The 15472-nt window shown below is 45.2% G+C and overlaps 1 protein-coding gene across 1 annotated transcript in view; it reads left to right on the top strand.

The window, feature by feature from the left end:
- ABL2 (ABL proto-oncogene 2, non-receptor tyrosine kinase) overlaps positions 1-15228 on the top strand; it is a 63399-nt gene extending 48171 nt beyond the window's left edge. The window contains exons 6-11 of the mRNA XM_056844401.1: positions 5437-5614; positions 6350-6534; positions 7546-7698; positions 8928-9017; positions 11244-11417; positions 13471-15228. Coding sequence (XP_056700379.1) covers positions 5437-5614; positions 6350-6534; positions 7546-7698; positions 8928-9017; positions 11244-11417; positions 13471-15185 — 2495 coding nt within the window. The 3' untranslated portion in view covers positions 15186-15228. The remainder of the gene's footprint in view (positions 1-5436; positions 5615-6349; positions 6535-7545; positions 7699-8927; positions 9018-11243; positions 11418-13470) is intronic.
- The last annotated feature ends 244 nt before the right edge of the window (positions 15229-15472 follow it).

Raw genomic sequence — 15472 nt, 5'->3', positions numbered from 1 at the left:
AAAGAATAGCTGAGTTGAGAGAAATTATTTGAACCAGTGATAATCAGTGGCTTAGGAGCCGCGGGTGGCTTTTTGGCGTGCCACCTGTGGCTCTTCCCAGCACTGTTCCCCAACGTGGCACCTTCTTCTTCAGTGTAGTCTTTCTGCATCACCCTTATAGCTTTGCACCTGTGGAGAGCAATGATTTGGAAACTTCTAGAGTTAGCAAATAGGTGCAGAAGCTTTGTACCACGCAAGCCTCTCAGTTCTCCTTCATCCACCACAGCAACGACACAGTTCTTGCTTTCCTAGGTTGCTTTGAGGGCTCAGGATCTGGCCCAGTCCTTAGGCTTCAGAAGAGCCTGGTCTTAACTTTGGAAAATCCGGCAGAATCAATAGTACATCTTATGAAAGAAATTGAAAAATATGGTCAGTTGTCCAGATACAAAATAAATAAAAATAAAACGAAGATCATCTTAGAAAACATAGAAAACTTGGAGAAGCAAAATATTCAGCAAATGAAAGGATTCAAAACAACAAAAGAACCGGTAAGATATCTGGGAATCTACCTGACTGGAAAAAACCAAACATTGTTAAAGGACAACTATAAAAAAACTTGGCTGTCAATACAGAATGACCTAGAAAGATGGACTAAACTGAATCTGTCATGGACGGGAAGAATAGCAGCAATAAAGATGAATGTGTTACCGGATTGACCTTTCTCTTTCAAATACTCCCAATACAAATAGAAGAAAAAATAGTGGCTGAATTGCAAAAACAAATTAACAAATTTGTGTGGGCTGGTAAAAAACCAAGGATCAACTTTAAAGTCATGCAAGATGGGAAGAAAAGAGGAGGACTGGCACTACCAAACATGAAGTTATATCATCAAGCGGCAGGATTATCTTGGATTGCCGATTGGATGAGAGACCCAAATAAAAAAATGTTGAAGATAGAAAAGGGAACATGGAATTGTGGTTTCCACTATTATCTATGGAAAGCAAAAAAATCAGATCTTTGCACAGAAACACATTATTAAAGATGGATTGATGAAGACCTGGATCAGGAACAAAAACAGATTTAAGTCCCTTACCATCTCTGATCATGTCTCCTACAGATACATATTTAAGTAAGGGAGAGAAAAAACGCACAGATTTTATAAGATATCAGGACATGTTAAATAAACAAGAGGAAATAAAATCTTGGGATGAAATGAAGCGGACCAAAAACGTAGACTGGCTAATTTACAATCAAATGATCATGAAAATACGACAAGACTGTTATCAACAGACCAAACTAAAAAAGAATACAGAATTTGAAAATCTAATCAGTAAAGAGACAGAACATATCTAGGGGGGAAATTACAAATTATTGCTTAAATTTGAAACGGAACAAGAGCAAGTTAAAGTATGCATGGTCAAATGGATGGAGAATTTTAAGAAGGAGATAACAATGCAGCAATGGGAAAGACTATGGACTAGGTCAATTAAATTCACTGCCAGTAATAATCTGCGAGAATACTGGTACAAACAATTTTTCAGATGGTATATCACACCAATGGATATTAAAAAGATAGATAAAACATATGATGGCTGCTGCTGGAAATGCAAAGATAAAGAGGGAACTTATTTTCATCTGTGGTGGACTTGTAAAAGGTTAGGAAAGTGTTTGTATATGGTTGTTTGTTACCTTTGCTTTTGAAAATGTTAATAAAATACCTTTAAAAAAAAAAAGAGCCCGGGCTTGGCTTTTATGGAAGAATTCAGCGTGTTCTTGAAGCATAATGGGAACCACCCCAAAACTAACTTTGAGCAAACCTCTTATCTACCTCTTATGAGTGTTCCCCTTCTAATTTCATCCTACAACAACTCTGTGAGATAGTTAGACTGACTGGCCTAAGATCACTTAGTGAGCGTCATGGCTGAATGGGGGTTTAAACTGGGTTTATCTTGATTCCAGTCTGAAAATAAATTCTTAAAAACATGGGCCCTTTATTGTACACAGGTGAGAACTAGAAATCTTAGTCATAAACTCATGACTAATGTTAATTCATGTTAGCCACTCTGAGCCCAGCTTTGCCAGGGGAGGTCAGAATATAAATAAAAGATTATGATGATGGTTGTCATCGTACAGGATGGGACACATAGCTGAAGGTTGTTAATGACGAGTAGAGTATGCCAAAGGGGACAAAATCCCCTATTGAAGCCAGGCACAAGTGGAACATGCTTGGCCACTTGCTGCTTTTTTCACACATTACCCCCCACCCCCACCCCAAAAATGTTGGCATGCATAGTATGGTGGCTGCTGCCATGTACTTTGAATTCTCTCAGTGTTTGGAGCTATTTGCTAGTGTATGCTAACATCTGTTGCTGGGCTTCAGATTAGCACTGCCAGTTTGTTGTAGGGCAAAAGTGGAAAATGCTGGGAATGCTAGGAACTTAAGTGACCGCAACCATACTGCACCCCTTATGAAACAGACATTTGCGACCTGTATGTTGCATTCCATTTCTAGGTCTTCATTAGACACAGTGATCTATTTTGGAGCTGTAACTTTTTAAACATTGACATAGTTATGGTAAATGTACAAAACACTGAGTCCGCTGTGCCATCAAACCACATCTCATTGGGGTGGGGAGAGAGGTCATAATTCCCATTTTATAGAGAGAGATGGGGCTAAGTAGTACTTAGTAATACCTTAATCCTGATCCAATATTCATTCTGGAGCCAGTGCAGCTGGCGGAGCACCAGCTGGATATGTGCTTTCCAAGGGGTCCATGTAAGGACTCTTGATGCTGCATTCTGGACCTTTAGAAGCTTCCAGAACAGATCCTAAGGGCCGCCCTACATAGAGCAAGTTACAATAGTCTAATCTGGAGGTGACCATTGCCTGGGTCTCTGTGGCTAGGTTCTGATGGGACAGATAAGGCACCAACTGGCTCAGATGGAAAAACGCTGCCTTGGCCACATGTGTGACCTGTGCCTCCCTAGGCAGGGAGGCATCTAGTATCACACCTAGACCCTTGACGATAGGTGCGGATGTTATTTGAACCCTGTCAAGAGCAGCAAGGGCGCCACTCCCTCCCCCCCCTCCCCACCACAAGACCTCAGTCTTCACAATTACGTTTTAGACTGCTTTTTTTAACCATCCCACCACGGCCTCCAGACATCTGGCCAAGGTATCTGGGACAGCGTCTGGTTGGCTGTCCCTCAGCAGAAATAGTTGGGTGTCATCAGCGTACTGATGACAACCCAGCCTGAAACTCCAGACCAGCTGGGAAAGGGGGCTCATGTAGATGTTTAACAACACTGGGGAGAGAATCTCCTCCAAGGGACCTCACACACCAAGGGGTGTCATGGTGAAACTCTCCCCCCAAGCGCCACCCTCCCTCTGTCCCCAACCTTGGAGAAATGACAGCAGCCACTAAAAGGTTGTCCCACGTATCCCAACATTGGCTGTCCCACGTATCCCAACATTGTTAGAACCGTAATATAACAGAGGAGCAGAAGAGGCATCGCCTACCTTATACTGTGATATCCTCTATGATATCCTCTACCTTTGTAAGCACCTTCCGTCATTAAGGCATGTCATGCCTTATTTGTTGGCGTTATTTTCTGTACTCCTGGTCCCACTGAAATATTTACTTGGAGATCTTTGCTGTCTGACTGAATTTTTTTAAATATTTTTTTTAACCCACCTTGAATCCCAATCAGAATCATGGATAGGTTGATAGGGTTGGGTCAGTTTTAGGTCTGGTAGTTGTGCATAGGTAGTTGGTCATTGATAGTGCACAACCTATCTGTCACATTCAATGGATGAGGAGAGATTTTGTATTGAGTTTTAAAGCCAAGCCAGTATTTCTGACTAGCCAGCTGTTGACAAACATCCCTGCCCATAGAAGCTGTGATGAGGAAGGAGAACAGATTGGAAAGGGGTTGCCATCTGATGATGCTAGAGTTCAGTGATGTTGCAATAATTGCAGATAATGCACCTGAAAATCAAACTCCTTCTGCTTTGTAATACTCGTGCTTTTTGTCTCGAGTCAGTCCCTTTACTCTCAAGTTACTGATGTATTTGCAATATACAGTTAGCTATATTTTTCATTTATGTGCTGTTTTTGTGTTTCCACAGTAGGCAGCCAGTTGGTAGCCACTGTTGGTACATGCACTGAACATACTTGATTGCATAATCCAGGGGTTGGGAACCTTTTTTCCGCCAAGGGCCATTTGGATATTTATAACATCATTCGTGGGCCATACAAAATTATCAACTTAAAAATTAGCCGACCAAGCCCCAAGCAGGCAGCTGCTCCAGATGACACATACCCCGGCGCAGGCAAGCAGACAGGCATCCAACCAATGGTGCACTTGCCCACCTGGTGGCACAGGATAGTCTGTTGCACCAGCCAGGCATAGCCATCCATCCACACGCCAGAGTTGTTCCTGCTCTGCATGGTCGGGGCCGGATTCTACAGCCGGCTCCTGCTGCCTCCGCCTGCAGGGATGAAATGAGGACACACTGGCTAAGAACTCGCCACTCCCCCCTCCGTGCATTCTGGCCCTGCCCCCTTTGACCCCTCCATTGTCGCCACTTTCGCCCCCAGTCCTCTTGTAGTGCAGAGGGAATACGTTTCTCCACGGCCCGGATGGGAAAAGGTTAACACAGTTTCTTGGGCGGTCCTATCAGCTCCATAGCTAACAACTCTTTTGCAGGGGGGGGGGTTCCTTTTCTCAGCAAAAAAACTTGAATAGAGGCTATTCCTGTCTGCGGGAGGGGGCGGATCGCCAGTCTTAGATCCTTCTGAGGTAGAGATCTGCCAGGACCCATGAAGGGCCAGACCAAATGATTTTGCGGTCCTTAAACGGCCCCCGGGCCTGACGTTCCCCACCCCTGGCGTAATCCTTTACTAGGGGACAGTATGAATGATTTCTGAATGCCTATTTCTGAACCTGACTTGACATGCCAGCAAATAAGAATACAACTTACAGAACTGGTGTCCAGAGTCACATATGCCCTCCCAAAGAATCATGTAAACATAGATGCTTTTGGTCCAGTCCTGACCTTGCATCTCCTGTTTGTCAGGGGACTGACTCACACTAGTGTTGGGCTGCTGCTTTTCCGCCTAGGGAGGAGGACTGGAAGGAAGCAGCAGAGTTCTGGTGGAAGGTGCTGCTGCTTGGTTGTAGAAAGCCAGGAACAGTGTTCTTTTCCCAATTCTATTGCGCTCCTTATGCAAACCTACTGCATGAGTGGTGCCTGTGTGAGAACCCCAATCACCTATGGTTGTATACAGAAAGCAGAGGAACCTACAGCTGGGCCCCTTACCTTGGAAGCTTAAACACCTTTGCCTTGTGTTAAAGATGCCCATAACACCAAAGTTGAGAATCTTGCCCATTATCTCACTAGAAGGCTGTCCCTAAAGTAAGGTTTAAACGGCCAACTCTCCTTCCTCCCACCAGGTGTGTGTACTCTGGAACCCCCCTTTTACATCGTGACTGAATACATGCCATATGGGAATTTGTTGGACTACCTGCGGGAGTGCAATCGGGAGGAGGTGACGGCTGTTGTCCTGCTGTACATGGCCACTCAGATATCCTCTGCTATGGAGTACCTGGAGAAGAAGAACTTCATCCACAGGTTAGCAGGCAACTTCTGTAGAAGGACAGGGTCAAGGAAGGAAACTTATGGGATTTGCTAATGGGCTTCTAAGCAGCATTATCACCAGCTGTTCGCTAGCGGCTCCTTAGCTCAACAGCTTTGTGCCAGCTGTTCTCTGCAGACGGCTGTGCATGTGTTTGTGGGTTTTGGCAATCTGGAGTTGTAATTTTCTTTTGAACAAAGGACAGGATGCCGGCTAAGTCCCCATTTCGGTGTATGAATCTTCATCAGTCACGAATGACCTTGCACTGGTTGATTTGGAAGCCAGAACAAAGGACAGGATGCCGGCTAAGTCCCCATTTCGGTGTATGAATCTTCATCAGTCACGAATGACCTTGCACTGGTTGATTTGGAAGCCAGAAAATCAAGAGCAAATTCATAATATGTAGGACGATGTAACTTCAAAAGACAATCACTGTGGCTCCTACCCAAAGGTTTTGTTTTTTTTTTCATTTTTGATGCTCTTATGATAATTTTTTAGACTTTTGGTACTTAATGCCCCTTTTTTTAAATATACATGTAGAGCCCCAACAGCAAATAATAATAATAATAATCTGCTTGCCTCAGCACCCAACTATGACCTATGTCAAACTGTAAAATGGTTGTATCCTTTTAAGTGAGAGATATAAATGCCGAGTATTTAATGGGGATGAGTTGAGGATAAATCTAGATGGCTACAGCAGTTCTGAGTCTACACTGTCTTTCTCTGCATAGGGATCTAGCTGCTCGCAATTGTCTGGTGGGAGAAAATCATGTGGTGAAGGTGGCTGACTTTGGCTTAAGCAGACTGATGACTGGAGACACATACACAGCTCATGCTGGAGCAAAGTTTCCTATCAAATGGACAGCACCGGAAAGTCTAGCCTATAACACGTTCTCTATCAAATCAGATGTTTGGGGTAAGAGTTTCCTTATGCATTGTGGCCCTGATTGCATGTTAATCTGGGCTGTAAGGCTGGGAAGGGGGTGATGGGGAGACAACATTTGCATTCTCAGGGGTAGCTCTAGTCTTAAAACTGTGGCTTGGGTGACAGGCATTTGTTTGATTTGGCACACTGACCAGATCACTGTTTATCAGGTTGCACTGTACAGTCGGTGCCATGAAGAAGAGAGAGCATCACGGTTACAGAGTAGTACATGCACTCAGACTCAGCTTGGGTATTATGTACAAGATCCATAGAGTGATTTAGTATTGAAACATGCAGCGTAGTGGTGGTGTAGTAGTTAAGAGTGGTGGTTTGGAGCGGTGGAGTCTGACCTGGAGAACTGGGTTCGATTCCCCACTCCTCCAGATGAGCGGCGGAGGCTAATCTGGTCAACTGGATTTGTTTCCCCACTCTTCCACGTGAAGCCAGCTGGATGACCTTGGACAAGTCACATTCTCTCAGCCCCCACCTACCTCACAGGTATCTGTTGTGGGGAAGGGAAGGTGATTGTAAACCAGTTTGAGTCTCCCTTAGAGAAAGTCGGCATATAAAAACCAACTCTTCTTCTTTTTCAACTTTCAAAACAGTTTTGCTTTTTATTGCAAGTGGACTTTCTGTCACACCTTGATTGAAAATGTGGATAGACTCGGGCTGAGAGCTGGTAAAATTCCTTCATGGGGGCTGGATGCAGGACAATGAATGGCTGCTGCTGTGTGGCCTCGTCTTTTGCTCCTTTTGTCCTCCTTTGTACAGTAGCAAGGCTTAAGAGCATTCCAATTAAGCTAATTGCTACATCAAAAAACAAACAATCCCCCTGCACACACATTTCTTAGCATCTATTTTTTCCTCCCTAATTTTTTTGTACTAATAATAAAATATTTTTTCATCAAGAACAATCTTCCTTGAGCCACAATTTAGGAAATAGTGATGTACAGACAATGAAGAAGGGCATAGCAAAAAAAAAATCTTGTTCTTAACTCGCAGCCTTTGGAGTGTTGCTGTGGGAGATTGCGACTTATGGGATGTCACCCTATCCCGGCATCGATCTCTCTCAGGTTTATGATCTGCTGGAGAAAGGGTATCGGATGGAACAGCCTGAAGGTTGCCCCCCAAAGGTCTATGAGCTCATGAGAGCATGTGAGTACCACTTTTTTTGTTTTGATTTTGCGAGGGAGGTGGCAGCACGGTACTGATACAATAAGCTGTAAAAAGTCAGTGGGGCCAAAGAGGTGGTACATATTTTTTACCATATTCTGTGGAAATATGTACTGACATCTTCATAAGAGTTAACAGACTGGGCAGAATGTAGGTCTGTATACCATTCACTGGAGCAAACAAATCTGCATGTTGCTTAACCCAGCATCCTTACCGAATTCAAAATATTTTAGCCCATTTTTTTTACCATCATGGTTACAGAGAAACCCTTGAAAGTTGTATTTCTGCTGAAAACCTTTAGAAGTGTCAATATGGTTTCCACTAATCTGATGTGCCAATCCATTTTCCATGGCACAGTCCTCTGTCTACATCTTTATCAATCCATGATTTTTTTTAATATTCTGCCCTTTTCCCACAATCCTCTTCCTAGTCTAACACAAACCCCATCCCACTACATTGTGAAATCATCCACTAGCAACCCTAATGAATTGTGCATATAGACCTATGAAAACGTATCTGCTTTCTAGAATCCCAAACTCTGACAGTGGTTCAGAATTCAGAGGCATCATTGGCTTGCTTTTTAGGGTTTTGCGAACATTTTTGGTGCAGCTGTGTGCCCATGTCACAGGAGAAGCCTAAATTTAAAACAGTATGAAAGGCTTCTCAACTGAGGATGTGCGTGTGTTCTTCTCTGAGTGTATTAGAGCTCGGTAGAAACCGTTGAAGCTGATCGGCAGTAGGTTCAAGACCAAATAAAGTGCTGCTTCACACAGCACATAATTAACTTACAAAATTTGGTGTCACAAGGAGCTTTTAAGGGATTAAATTCATGGAGGGTAGGCCTGGCAGCAGCCTTTAACTGTGATAGCTAAATGAAACCTCCACTATGCTTCAGAATATCAAATGCTGGGGGCAGAAACTGGGGACCCCTGGCTAAATTCACTGCTTTTGAGCTTCCCAGAGGTATATGGCTTTTTGACTTCAGGAAACAGAATGCTGGTCCAGGTGGACCCTTAGTTGGGTTCAGCCTGGCGATTCTCAAGTGCTTATTTTACTGTTCTGAGGTATGTATATAGAATGCAGAGACATGAATCTTAAAACCTTTTTTCAGTAAAAAGTGAGTGGCAATACTGATGCTGTATGTTTCTCGCAAGTTCTTCCTTCTAATGATATGTAATAGTAATCTCTCCTTGGCTTCTCTAATTCTGTAGGCTGGAAGTGGAGCCCCCTAGACAGGCCTTCATTTGCTGAGACGCATCAGGCCTTTGAGACCATGTTCCATGATTCTAGCATCTCTGAAGGTGCGAACCCCTTTTTGTTACCTTACAATCTACAAAGCATTAACATTTTTACTTCTTCTACAGAGTCCATAGTCTTTTTTTTAAGTGACCTTTCTAGCATATTAAAGTACTTTAGATGTATTTCTTCAAATTTTCTATCAGAATTCTACTGGAGATCTAGGCTTGTAAACTTTATTTGTATTTGCTGTTCTTGAGAAGTTGGGTTTCTTGATTTGCCATAATTGAGCCTCTTATTTCACGTTTGTGAACTTTCTGAAAACTGTTAAGCTAATTTTCTGCATCTTTCTAGCCTTTATGATTGGGGCGAACATCTGTGCCCCAGTGTTGCCTATCTTGCCCTCTGGCCTATTGACATATGCTGGTTTCTGACTCTTTCTTGCTCTTGGTACCACACTTCACTTTGCCCAAAATCCACATACCGCAGAAATTCAGCTAGTGTTCAGAATAAGGAGTTTACGGCAAGTAGCTTTACTTCAAAACAAGCAGATTTGCTTTACTTACTTTGATCATATTTCCTTAGTGCAGTGGTTTTGTGCTGTGTTTTACAGAGCCCCTGGAAGTTGCTCAAGAGGTTCTTCGCTGTGAATATCAGTTAATAGTGGACAAGTGTCCCCAAAAGACAACTTGTACACCCCTGCTGACCTTCTCAGTCACTGCACACGTTCAGTTCATGCAGGACAGTTAGGAGGCCTGGCCAGTGCTCTGAACTGTGTGCACCCCTGAGAATGCCCAGGAATTTCTGCGACAAGGCAGCATCTGTCCCCCACCAGGGGAGCAGGGCCCAATGCACATGGAGTCACCCTGGAATTTAAAAGCTACCGACTTAGTGAAGAAGCTGTAACATACAATACCAAGCATTTGCAGAAGCTTGGAGAGTTTGCAGAGAACAACTAAAAGGGGGCTTTGCACAAGACATGGACACTCTGAAAGAAGGAACTATGAATCACTTCATCTTCCGTTCCCTTCATGCTTCAGATTTCATGCAAAGAGAGGAGTGAGCTTTGTATATCCCTTGCATTAAAGGAATCCACATATTTGGTGTAAAGAGAATGCCCATCTTGGTGTGGATGGTATAAACATTTCTCCCTTCCCCCTGTTTCATGTGAGACCCAGAAATTCAGGGATGATCTGAGTCTGTCTGCAAATTGATTTTGAATATGAAGTGAGATTAAAATATGGGTGAGATACAGGTCCATATTCTTTTGAAGTCTTCTCAACAGTGGACATGTTATGTAAAGCTTAAGTCATATCCCAGAAAGGAGATCCAATTTTAGAAGCCATGCTAAAATGTTCAGATTGTCAACCCATATAGGTGTGCTTGAGCTTCAGAGAGAAGGCAAAGAAAGGATGAGCGAGTAGATATTTGAATAAGTATGTTCCAGTTACACTTTAATCTTTCAGCTCAGTGGTACTCTGGATGGCTTTGCCTGAAACACAGAAGTGTCAGTGGGGAGTGTGATTTTATTTGTTGTTACCTCCTCTTCTGGGTCTTGTGCAAAGGGGTAGGGGCGTTTTCCCTGTGGCAATGGTGCATGTTCTCCTTTGAATGCACGAAACATACATCTTGTCAGAGGGGGATATGCATGTCTTTCCTCTGGACACACGAGTCACTCAGTAGTTCTCTCAATGTTGCTTGCTACTTCAGTGTTTTGTGCGAAGCCATCTTCTGCACCTTAGCTTAGCCCCTAGACTTCTGCTGGCAGGGTGTACAACTAAAGTAATAGGAGGAGTTTGTGTCTGTGAGAGGTATACTTGGACCACTTTGGCCTTTGAACAGCACTCTTCCTATGCCTGACCCTGTATGAGAGCTCTGGTTTAGTTATGCTCACTTGCTTACTGTGTTGGCATGTGAAATCCCGTACTGCTAGTCCCTTTAAATGTTTTAAAGGAATATCATCGTAACCTCACTAAATTTCTGAGTGATTTTTCTTTCATTTTTGGTTTTCTGTGCAGTCTGCCATTGGGACTGTGCATGTGTGGGCCTGTTACCGGGGCTTTTTCTACAGATCTACCACTAGGGGGCACAGCACATCATCTCGGTTACGCCCATTCTTGCCCAAACGGTCACATGTCCCAATGCAGCTGCACCCCTTCCTCTCAGTTCCTTCTTTGCCGCTATCGGAGCAAGACGTCTCAGCAGCTACTTCTCCTTTGTTGCGTCATTAGTTCGGGAAAGTCTTCATAAGTCTTCTCTGTTCCAACTGTACCCATGGTGGTTTCTTACAGAGGTGGCAGAAGAGCTTGGGCGGACGGCATCCTCCTCATCCATTGTGCCATATCTGCCTCGGCTACCCATGCTTCCTTCCAAGACCAGGACTTTGAAGAAACAAGCAGAAAACAAAGAGAATATTGAGGGACCCCAAGAGGCCGTAGAGCATTCCGCCTCCAGTTCTGCACCAGGTATGCTGTGTAAGCTACTCTGAAGCGGCAGCTTTGCGAATTAGTTTTTCCTGCTCGACTTCAGTGAGTGGTCCAGATTCTGGATGCTGGAATGTACAGTTTCAGTGAAAGGACTGGGCCTGGGTTACAAGCACCTCTCTTCCTGTGATGGTCAGTTCTCTCTGCCTTTCTGGGAGTAGGTGGCAGGCCAGCTGTGAGTAGGACCTTATGCAGCAGGTCACAAGGGCTGCTAAGAGCCACACCTGAGCTTGTTGTCCTTTGCAGCCCAGGCTGATTTCAGCAGTTTTATAGCTGCCTTTTCCTTCTCTTTGCTCACACTGAGAAGTACAAAGAGAGGAGTTGGCTGAATCTACGATCAGTGGCCCAAATAAGCAGAAAAGAGCAACCAAAATGATCAGGGGGCTAGAGCAACTGCCCTATGAGGAGCGGTTAAAATGCTTAGGTCTATTTAGCTTAGAAAGAAGGCAATTAAGGGGGGAGATATGATAGAGGTCTATAAAATTGTGCATGGTATGGAGAGAGTGAACAGGGAGAAGCTTCTCTCCCTCTCTCATAATACCAGAACACGGGATCATCTGCTGAAGCTGGTGCTTGAGAGATTTAAAACAGATAAAAGGAAGTATTTCTTTACACAATGAATAGTTAAATTGTGGAACTCCCTGCCCCAGGATGTGGTGATGGCTGTCAACTTGGAATGCTTTAAGAGGGGTGTGGACATGTTCATGGAGGAGAGGGCTATTCATGACTACTAGTCAAAATGGATACTAGTCATGATACATACCTGTTCTCTCCAGGATCAGAGGAGCTTGCCTGTTATATTAGGTGCTGTGGAACACAGGCGGGACAATGCTGCTGCAGTTGTCTTGTTTTGTGGGCTTCCTAGAGGCACCTGGTTGGCCGCTGTGTGAACAGACTGCTGGACTTGATGGACCTTGGTCTGAGCCAGCGTGTCTTTTCTTATGTTCTTAATCTTAAATATGATGACAAATACGCATGGGATTAATCCAGACAAAACGGAATGGTTTGTTCCTGCACAGCTGAGCCATGTAATACATGGAGAAACTCTTGATAGATCTACATTGTAGAAATCAGGTTAACATAATACCTTGTTTTAAAAATGTGCTGATTCATGTTCATTTTGCAGCATCCTGCCTCGTGAGTCCAGATTAAGGAGTACAGGTTTAAACTGAATCTAGGGTAGGACTGCACAGCACGAAAGGCATTTCACTCCATTTTCAACAGATTCCATTGAGTCTTCTGGGACAAGATCAATGGATTTCAGTCTGAATTCACTTGAAGGAGGCAAAGCCTCCCCCTCCTCCCAAAGTGGGATTACAAGCACAGATTTACCCCCTGCTGCGGTGCTGCCCCCCAATTGCATCCCCATGGGAAACTCTCATATAGGTAGGTATGTGGGGGGGGGGTATGACAATACATAATATTACAAATTATGTACAGAAACTAGATAAGACTTCTCCCTCCCCCAATAACATGAGGACTTTGATTCTCACATTGGAATCAATTCAGTAGATTCAGGACAAACAAAGGGACTACCTCACACAGCATGTAAGTAACTTAGAGCTGCCACAAATAGTTGTTAAGGCCACTAGATTAAGCATTTTTAAAAAGGGATTAGACAGATCCATGGGTGATAGGCCTATCAGTGGCTGTGCTAACCAGATCCTCCACATCGATGGGCAGTATATCTGGTTATCCAAGGCTTCTTGCCCTGTTTCCTGAAAGCATCTAGCAGGCCATTGTTGGAAACAAGGTACTAGACTAGATGGTCCCTTTGGTCTAATCAGGATGGCACTTCATATTATTGTTCACTCCTGTGGCTAAAAGTTCATTGCTTCGCTGTTGGCTCAGCCTGCCTTGACAGTTCAAGAAGGCTCCCTGCGCATGCCCATCATCTCGATGAGTATTTTGCTTGAATAAACAAGCCTCAACCAGGTTAGTCAATGTAAATAGCGTAGCTTTGCAGAATGATCGTTTCACGGTTATCTAGCAAGGTTAACATTAGTTCAGTGATTTACATTCTTGCTCTCTCTAGGTTTTATCAGAAGCACACAGCAGACCAGTGGATCGCCAGCACTACCTCGCAAGCAGAGAGACAAGTCACCCAGCAGCCTCTTAGAAGACACCAGAGAGACAACCTTCACTAGAGACCGAAAAGGTGGCTTCTTTAGCTCTTTCATGAAGAAGAAAAATGCTCCCACCCCTCCAAAACGCAGCAGCTCCTTCCGCGAGATGGAAAACCAGCCTCATAAGAAGTATGAGTTGACGGGTAACTTTTCAGCCGTTGGTCCTTTGCAGCATATTGATGGGTTTTCTTTTACCCCCTCGCAGCAGGATGGAAACCTTTCCTCTTCTAAGTGCTATGGTGGAGGCTTCACACAGCGGAACTTCTATGGTGATGATAGTGGTGGTGGTGGTGGAGGCTCTAGCGGTGGTGGAGGCACAAGTGCCGGTAGCAGCTGGTCAGGCATAACAGGCTTCTTCACCCCACGCCTGATTAAAAAGACACTAGGTTTACGAGCTGGGAGACCTGCTGGTAGTGAAGAAGCTTCCAAACCTTTTCCCCGGTCCAACTCAACATCTTCCATGTCCTCAGGTCTTCCCGAGCAGGAAAGAATGGCAATGACCCTTCCCAGGAATTGCCACAGGTCCAAAGTCCAACTAGAAAGGACGGTGTCCACCTCCTCTCAACCAGAGGAGAGCACAAGCAAACCCAACGACCTGCTCCCTAAAAGGTGTGAAGAAGTCCCTCTTATGACCAGAGACAGACCAAAAGCCAAACTTCTGCCCAGAGGCGCTACGGCTGTTCCCCTCAAGACTCCTGCTGTGGACTCAGCTGTTTCAGAAAAGGACAGTCCGGGGCTGACAGCCACTGCGAGCCTGAAGAGTAAAGAGAAAAACAGCAGTGCGTGGCAAGGGTTGGCAGAAAGTGAGGAGAAATCAGGCTGGTCTTCTCCAACCAAGGGTTCAGCAATACTTCCGACCACTCACAACCACAAAGTGCCAGTCCTGATCTCGCCCACTCTGAAGCATACTCCAGCAGACGTGCAGCTCATTGGCACAGACTCTCAGGGGAACCGGTTCAAGCTCTTATCTGAGCATCAGGTCACAGCTTCCAATGACAGGCCCCGGCGGATCAAACCAAAGTGTGCTCCACCCCCACCCCCGGTGATGAGGCTCCTGCAGCAGCCTCCAGCTTGCTCGGAGGCAGCGGACGAGCTGAACAACGGAGCGCCGGCACAGCAGCACGGCCAGGAGTCAAGTGAGGGCGCCAAAAGGGCAGCGCCGGCACCCGCCGGTGGGAAAGCTGGCAGGCCCGTGATGCCCCCGCCTCAAGTGCCTCCGCCATCGTCTTCCACCTCGCCCGCCAAAATGGCAAATGGCACAGCAGGGGCCAAAGTAGCGCTGAGAAAGACGAAGCAGGCCGTCGAGAGGATTTCGGCTGACAAAATCAGCAAAGAGGCTCTGCTGGAGTGCGCGGACCTCCTCTCGAGCGCCATCGCTGAGCCCTCTACAAACAGCCAGCTGGTCGACACGGGGCACCAGCTGCTCGACTACTGCTCAGGCTACGTGGACTGCATCCCCCAGACACGCAACAAGTTTGCCTTCCGGGAAGCTGTGAGCAAACTGGAACTCAGCCTGCAGGAACTGCAGGTGTCCTCGGCGGCTGCTAGCCTGCCTGGCGCGAACCCTGTACTTAATAACTTATTGTCTTGTGTCCAAGAAATCAGTGATGTTGTCCAGAGGTAGCTACTGTCGAATATCTGGTTGGGAGGAAAAATTACAATGTGGAGAGAGAAGAGAAGGGTCAGGATGACTTTTCTGTGGTCCCCCCTCTCCCTCCCCCCTCAAATGTTGTTGCTTTTGAAATGAAAGACTGATACTTGAGCGAGTTTTATGTGAAGTACCTCAGATCACTGAGCTCTCATGTTTACAGGTTCATCTCAGTACATGGGGCGGATGGGAGGGAAGCCAAGCTTCATGGGGAGGGGAGTCTGGATATTGCAGCTGACAGCGGCAGAATATCGAGAATTCGC

Source organism: Euleptes europaea, chromosome 2 (genome assembly GCF_029931775.1).
Source record: "Euleptes europaea isolate rEulEur1 chromosome 2, rEulEur1.hap1, whole genome shotgun sequence".
NCBI classification, from domain to species: domain Eukaryota; kingdom Metazoa; phylum Chordata; class Lepidosauria; order Squamata; family Sphaerodactylidae; genus Euleptes; species Euleptes europaea.
The sequence above is the reverse complement of the archived record's forward strand: the minus strand, read 5'-3'. Positions and strand labels throughout refer to the sequence as shown.